Source organism: Cryptomeria japonica, chromosome 10, assembly GCF_030272615.1.
Source record: "Cryptomeria japonica chromosome 10, Sugi_1.0, whole genome shotgun sequence".
Taxonomy (NCBI): Eukaryota; Viridiplantae; Streptophyta; class Pinopsida; order Cupressales; family Cupressaceae; genus Cryptomeria; species Cryptomeria japonica.
The window spans coordinates 91,181,340-91,189,947 of NC_081414.1; the positions used below are offsets into that span (position 1 = coordinate 91,181,340).

Below are 8,608 nucleotides of genomic sequence, written 5' to 3' on the forward strand. Positions count from 1 at the left end.
GTTGGCTATTTAGTTTTTTTGGATTTTTTTTATTTTTTTTAAAAGAAAAATTTCTCTGCTAAAATTAAACTTTCATAATTTCTACTAAGACTTTGTTATCGTAGCTTTAAACTTTCAAGATAATTTTGAAAGACTGTAGGGGTTTCATAAGGTTTAATTTTTGTGAGATAAACTTATTTTCATTCTGAGCCCAGAATTGTTTTGCGTTTCCCTTTATCGATCAAAAAAAAAATTGTCATTTCAGTGATGTCAAGATTACAAAAAAAAAACAAAAACATTGATATTGACAAACAAAATATTGAATATATAAATTAAAATTTTATTAATATAAAAACATAATTTTTTTTCTTTTCAAACAAATAATTCAAAATGAATAAAAAGTATATCAAAAGAAGACGTCAAATTATCCTTTCTCTCAATGTAAACTAATATACCAACACAATAGATTTTTTCAATATAAACTAATAAAACAATGGTAATATAAAATGTCTCAAATCTTAGAAATTGAATAATTAATTTTATTTCAAAATTGTATTCATTTCAATAAAATCCCTCCCATAACAGTAACTAAAAACTTATAGTACTTGATAGGCAAGTTAATAGGAGTTTCACAAGAATAATGTTACAACTTATTAAGGAAAGTTGAACATGACAATTCTGTTTTACATCTCATTTGCATCCTAAAATCTTAAGAAAATCATCAAACCAGATAATGTTTTGTTTTACAGAAGAATAATATCTGATTGAAGAATAGTCATGTAAGACTAGTCGTCTCTGAGCGTCCCCCTTAATGAGCCATATAGGAGCAAAAAATTTCAGAAAAATAGTCGTGTAAGATTAGCAGTGTACAATTGGGTTCTGCAGAGGCATACAAAATGGAATTCCATCCATTGATTTTTAGATGGCTATGTACAATTTTACTTGTGACGGGTAGCGTTTTGGAGGAAGGCTGTACTTTGGGACTTGGTGGGCACACTGGAATGCTTAGGAATAACCGACTGCGGCGTAGTTCTCTGGAGAAGTTAAAGAGATCTCGAATCCCTTATTCCTATGATTCACATATAAGTATCTCTCCATACGAAGCATACAACTATACCCAAATTGTGGACCATTTTGGGTACACACCAGAGAGCTATCAAACCTTTCCCCAGCGATATTTCATAGACAAGTCGAATTGGGGCGGCGCTCAAAACAATTCTCCCGTATTTGTATGGTTGGGTGAGGAAGGAAACATTGCATTCGACTTGGGCGTGGGCATCCTGGTAGATCAGGCTCCTAATTTCAAAGCTCTTGTGGTCTACATAGAGGTAAGTTTACAATTCCATATAATCACATATTCTCTACGTGTTATATTAGAGCTCAAAGTTCACTAAGTACAGTACTTTTTCTTGCAAATTGTGTTGTTAGAGGGCTAATTGTGTTCATGTATGTAGCACCGTTATTATGGAACGTCAATGCCATTCGGGGGAGAGAAGGAAGCGTATGCAAATGCGAGCACAATGGGTTATTTCACATCCACTTGAAGAAAACATTAAACGCTGAGAATTGTCCAGTCGTCGTGTTTGGTGCATCCTACAGTGGAAGTAAGTATGATTTCTTTCAAATGAACCCATACTCTCTGTGGAAAGTAAGTGGGATTCAATCATTGAAATGGTATTGTTGCAGTGCTAGCTGCATGGTTTCGCCTCAAGTATCCACATCTAACAATTGGGGGCCTCGCATCATCGGCACCTATCCTTTACTTCGACAAGATAACTCCCACTTTTGGTTATGGCAGTGTTGTCACCAAAGATTTCAGAGTATGTTCATTCATCTCCTTCACCTTAATCTCCCTTTGTTACCATTAAATTTGACGTTTGAGAGTATGGCGCAGAATGTGAGTGAAATTTGCTACAGAAGAATTAATGAATCGTGGGATATGATGGACAAAATTGCGTCTAGCCCTCGAGGCCTGCTAAACCTAAGCAAACAATTTAACACTTGCGAGTAAGTAATATCTTCATACCTTATGTCACCTAAGCATTACTTGTAATCAAAATCTTTTGATGGGTTATTACTTCCGCAGAAATATTACGGATAAGGGCGCCCTCTACGATATGCTATTGATTAAGCTACTTGGGCACGTTGTGAATGGAATTTCAGTGTCTTGTTTGATTTCTCTGAAAGCATTGTAGCTATCGTAACTGAAGAGGGTAAGTTGGTTCAGAATACCTAAGTAGAAATAGTTTTTCTTACAAGAATTGAATGTTACGCAGGAACGCATTGTGAGGACATTGCATATTCAGGCGCCGACATCATGATCATGATCATCCAAATATGGATTAATGATTACAAGAGATCATGATCATCCAAATATGGATTAATGATTAGAAAAACTAATTTGAATAATTTATAGAAGGGGGATAAACTTCTAGACATTCAAATGAATCCAATACAATTATAGTGTTGTTACCTAATTCTTTATGATGAATATTCGTATGAGTGAGATTTGCATAGCCTTATCAATTGGGTTTTTATTTACATAAAATCACATATATATATATAGTCGTATGAGTGAAATGTGCATATCCATATCAATCAGGTTTTTATTTATATGTTAATTTTTTATTTTGGTTTATATATATATATATTGTATGATATTCACATTTTTTTTTGATATATTTAGTTTTTATTTCAATTTGATTAATTGTTCTATTTATTTCAAATCATGTTATTTAGAGCTGTACGAGGTCAACAAAATTAATCTATTATTCTGAAGTTCAAATTAAAATTTTAAAAATCTTACCTCGTTTTACTAGTCATTTACATATTTCAACAACATTTTGCTAAGTTTTTGTGTTTAAAAACATTCAATTTTTCATTGATTGATATTAAAAAAAGCATATGAAATAAATAATAAGAAATCACAATAACATTGGCTTTTGTATTGTGTAAGGACTTATAATATGTATTAGAGTCATATGGATCATCTACACATCCATGCTTGTTGTCCACAATCATTTGCTCAAACTTTTGATTTATTTAAGAAGTATGATAATTTCCCCAAAGGTATTTGCAAGCATTTTCTTTGATGAATTTATACACAGAGAAGGTGAAATCAAACAAATCTATGCACATACACTTGCCGATTCTTTCTTACTCATTAAGGTCCACAAATGTGCAATACGTCATTCTCATATTGCATGAGTTCAACCCCATGTGACTCAAATAAAAATTGCACAAAATGATGAGACTATTTACATTGAGGCATCTTCTATATAGGGAGAATTGCCAATGATTGTAAAATCAAATCAATAATGTTTCTTCAATGTTGTTCCCAAATGGATGTGCATCATTACTTCACATTTAATTTCTATCTACCCTGAATTCATTTAGGTTAATTGTGCATAATTATTTGCATAAATTTAATTAGACTAGATTAGTTATTTAAAATTTATTTGTTTTCTTTAGATTTTTTTTTGTGAAAGTGTCCTTTCTTACACAAATTTATGGTTTTGAATTAGTATTTCTCCTTCATTGAATTAGGGTTTTTTAGACTTGTGTTTTCTAATTGCTAAATATTATTTTTAAATCTTATTAGATATTATATTCCTTCTTACTAATGATTCCTAAAAAAATATTTTTGTAGTGTTTGGGCTTTATTTTGTGACATTACTTTTGACCTTATGATTTTTTTTATTAGACATGATATCTTATTCTTTCTCACATTTAAAACTTGACTCGTTTATTTAGGCTTAACTTTTTATCTATCTTAGCTATAATGATTTGTTGATACCAAAAACTACTTAGCAAATTCTTTATTTTTGTAGAATAGAAAAATAAGAGGACCATTTTAAGGAAATTAGAATGATCACCCATAGAAAATTGATGGTGGAAAAGTTTCTAGTTGACTTAGATTTACATAGAGCTACTTTCAATTATTAGGATACTATATATTTTGTACATGTGATTTAGATTTTACTTCTAAGATGGTTCCTACTTTCATGCCATCAATAATTTGTTTGTTTGTGAGGATTTTTTTTCATCTATTGCTCTAGGTAGATTAATATTACCATGTTGGTCCACCATCCCACTTCTTAGTATTGTTTATTTGTATGTCAAGGATTTGGAATTTTCTTTAAAGGTCAATTATTTTTCATGGGTTTTTGGAGTTTGCAGGAGTTTCTTGTCTAATTTGGGAGAACACTGGGAGAGAGGGTTGGGTAGTTATAAAAGGTCCAACTATTGTGCTTATAATATGAGACTACATATTATGAATATAAATGGGAAAACAAAACTTGATTAGGATTCAACTAGATGATCTTACATTACACTACAATGTCTATATTTTTAAAGTGTTATTTTTCCTTATTAAAACTACCTAAGGGAATAAATTCCCACAAACTAACCCACTAAATAATTTCTTCTATTTAACCATAAACATAAAACCATACTAATTAATATGAAACTTGGACATTTCTTCACCCTTATTACATCACTTCAAAGAAGAGAAGAACATTGCATGGGTTGAACACAACCCTTCTAGATAATTTGATAAAGCACCTTCACCAATCCTCCTCATTCACCCAAGAAACACCAAAAATAATACATCAATAGATTTCCTAATTGTAGAACCTATAACCATTTACACAACTTGAGAAAACATGAAAGTGTTCCCAACCTCCATGCACTATGAGACACCTTTCCTCTAAAATTCCACATCTCTTTTGAGTGTACCTAATGCCTCCTTTAGTGTTGCACATGAGAAAATTTTCCTTTGAAAGTCCACATCTCCATCAATTATGTCTCAGAAAACCTCTTCAAGTATTTGTTGGATATTAGAGTTGTTGGAATGTGTTGTTGTCATTGATGTTAACATATTCCTATATTGTAGTGAATTTGTTTTCTACCAAGAGTTGAGTTGGTTTGGTTGTAGATTTGTTGATGCAGATTAATGTGTTTTGAGATACTTATCTCTAGTTGATTTAGTATGAGTTTTAGTGTTCCAAAAGGTGATTTGCTCGAGTTGTGTGATCCAGTGTGATGGTTGATTTTTCTGTTGGTTAGATATTGTAGACTTGTGATTTCTAGATTGGATTTCTTCGGAATTGATTCCTTATTTTGTGTAGATTTTGGAGTGTTTGGTTCATTTACTTGTGTCCTCAGTGCGGATCATTCATGATTTAGAACTTCACAAGTGTATCTTTTAGATTGATAGTTGGTATTCTTGAGCTTCGATGATGAAATAATGATAATTCTTGTTATCCAAGTTGTTGTAGTGATTGCAAAAAAATTCACGTTCCTTATTGCTGTTGTCTGATCATTCTCTATGCGTCTTGGTGGTTTGTGTTGATCATGGTGCACTTTATTGAATATTTAATTGGTTTGGTGTTATTCTTCATGCTATATGACTTTTGGTCCACCCCAAGGTTGTTGCGTGTTGCAGATGATCTTGGTGAGATATTCGATGGTGTTGCATGCTTGAGGATTTGATTTGTGTCCATGTTATGTCCTTGCCGATATTGTATTGGTCTTATTATGGATTTATGTATTGTGTGATGTAATTTTATAATTAGGTCTTATGTGTTGAGCCGACCTTATGGTTAAGGCTATGATTTGTATAAATAAGTGTTGTAATCATGTAAGTTGTGTGTCTATGAGTGACTGTGGTTTTTTCTACAAGATGTAAGAGTATTTCATGTGCGAACAAGCGAATTTATCTTTCAGTAGTGGAAAAGTGTAGAGAAGTGTCGTTGTGCAGACATTGTGCTTAATAGGAACTATAATCAGGCATTCAGAGATGTTATTCTTTCAATTCATGTAATCTAAATTGTTGTCCAATCTTTGTAAGGCGATGAGCCTTCCCAAGGTTGTAGCCCTTTGTTGTTTCTGAGTAGTGATCTCTAGGCAGTGTGCCTGAATGCATGTGCATTCCCCATTGTAATATGTACACATACTACTACAGATTATCATCTTATGGTGGGTAATTTCCCATCATGGTTTTTTCCTTAACCGAGTTTTCCACGTCAAACATTTGTGTGTTATGTGTGTTGTTGATGTGGTGTTTATCTTTGTTATTTTTATCAGAGCTAGATCCTCTAGGAGGATCTTGGCCACTTGAGGAGATACGGGATGGTAGTAGTTGATTTCAAGAAGGAGAGTCTAATATTTGATGAAACTAATTACACTATATGGAAGAACCAAATGAAAGTTCACTTGAACTATCTTAGAGAAGATTATTAGAAGATCACAAAAAATCCCTACATTGTTACTCAAAATGGTCCTGTTACTGCAACTAAGATCAAGGATGTTGAACATAATATAAGAGCTAAAGAAGCATTGTTGAGTGTCCTGATTGATGCAGATATGACTAATGTGATGGGATTGCAGACTTCTCATGAGATTTGGGAGAAGCTAGAAACCCTGTATGAAGGAGATAAACATGTAAAAGTTGCCAAATTGTAGAGTCTTAAAGGAGAGTATGAGAAGCTGAGAATGGGAGAAGATGAGAATATTTCATCCATTATGGCTAAAGTGAATGATCTTGTGTTGAACATCAGATGTGTCAGTGGAGTCCTTGAAGAATATGAGATTGTTGTTAAATTACTAAGAACTTTTCCTTCTGCTTATAAACATAAAATTGCTACTATTAATGAGATCCAGACTATGTAAACTGTGACAAGAGATATGTTGGTTGATAAGCTTGCTACTTTTGAGCTAAGAAAACTTGGTGAATCACATGGCAAAGATGAGACTACATTTAAAGCTACTATATTTGGGAAGGAGAAGTATGATCTGGGAGAGATTTCAACTAGGGTTTCCAGATATGAAAGGGAAATGAGAGAGATGGAAGGATAGGAAAGAGTTTTGGAAGATCTTGAAGCACTTGTTGCTAGAAGATTGCCTAAGGGAGATGGTAAGTATGAAGGGAAGTTACCTTTAAAATGTTTTTCATGCAATAATATTGGTCATTTTTCTTCTAGGTGGCTTGAAAGAGCAAAAAAAGTGTCAAAGTATGACAAGCCTTACAATCCTAACCACAAATATAGATATCAAAAGAAGTGTTATTGTGTTGCTGATGAAGGTGTGACAGATGATGAGTTTGAGAAAGGAAATTTTAAATATGAATTTGTGTTCATTTCTGTCAAGGAAGATGATCTAGTACCTATTGATTCTACAAGCTGTATTGTTGAGGAGAAAGCCTTGGCTACTAAGATTGAAGAGAAAGATGAATGGGTGATTTATAGTGGTTGTTCACATCACATGATAGGTGATGAAGGTAAATTTGTGAATATGGAGATGTATGATGGTGATATAGTGAGATTTGGAGACAATAAAGCTTGTATATTCCTTGGCAGAGGTTTTATTTCTCTTGATGGTAAGCACAATACTGATGATGTTTTATATGTTGAAGGTTTGAAGCATAATCTTTTGAGTGTTGGATAGATGGTTGATAAGGGATATGATTTACAATTCAAGAATGGGAAGTGTAAGATCTTGAATAGCTTCGATATAGAAATTGCATCAAGAACTAAAACTAAAGGTAATATCTTTCATCCAAATGCTGGTGAGAAAAGTTGTTTGATTGCTCAGATAGATGAAAGTTGGTTGTGACATAGGAGAATGTGTCATGTTAACTTTCACTGCATGATTAAGATAAGTTCTACTCAAGTTATTAGAGATTTGCCTAAGATAGTGAAGCCTACTAATCTGGTGTGTAAGGAATGTCAATTGGAAAAGAAAACACGAATTTTATACAAGAACAAATTGTAGTCATCTAATGGATTATTAGATCTTGTGCATACTGATTTATGTGGACCATCTAGGGTGAGAATCTTACAGGGTGATAGATACTTTATTTTACTGATTGATGACTATTTCAGAATGATGTGGGTCACTTTTCTAAGGGAGAAATATGAAGCATTGGAGAAAGTAAAAATATTCAAAGCCAGAGTGGAGACAGAGATAGGATTGAAGTTGAAGTGGTTAAGATCTGACAGAGGAGGATAATTTACTTTCAGTGAGTTTAATTCCTTTTGTGAAGAGCATGGAATCTGAAGACAGATATCAACTCTGCAAACCCCTCAGTAGAATGGAGTTGTTGAAAGGAGGAACATAACTATTTTGGATGCTACTAGAACTATGATGATCAAAGGAAATGTTTTGCATATCTATTGGAGAGAAGCTGTTAGCACTATTATATACACATTCAACCAGGTACATGTAAAAGGTGATCCTGATAAGACTCCTTATGAGTTATGGTTTGGTCATGTTCCTACAGTTAGATTTTTTAGAATCTTAAAAAGAAAATGTTATATCAAAAGAGATGAGGATATAGGAAAATTTGAAACAAGATGTGATGAAAGAATCTTTTTGGGACATTCTATTAAGAGAAAATCCTACTAGTGTTACAACAAGAGGCTGAGAAAGATAGTGGAAAGTGTGAATATGAAGGTTGATGAGAATCATGAGAAGCAAATTAGAGCATGCAACTATGAGAAATAATGAAGATGCTACTTCAAAGAAAGTGTAGACTTCAAGCATGAAGCAAAGTGATCTGACAATAAATCAAGATGTTGCTGGCGGTGAAAACGTTCAAGGGGCTGAAAATCATAACAATCAGAAGACC

The 8,608-nt window shown here is 33.0% G+C and overlaps 1 protein-coding gene across 1 annotated transcript; it reads left to right on the forward strand.

Moving 5' to 3' along the window:
- The first annotated feature begins 875 nt into the window (after positions 1-875).
- Positions 876-2,215, forward strand: LOC131050783 (uncharacterized). Its single transcript, XM_057985037.2, has 5 exons — positions 876-1,307; positions 1,434-1,503; positions 1,666-1,799; positions 1,874-1,986; positions 2,143-2,215. The coding sequence occupies exons 1-5, from the start codon at positions 876-878 to the stop codon at positions 2,213-2,215; spliced, it is 822 nt and encodes a 273-aa protein (XP_057841020.1).
- Positions 2,216-8,608: the final 6,393 nt, after the last annotated feature.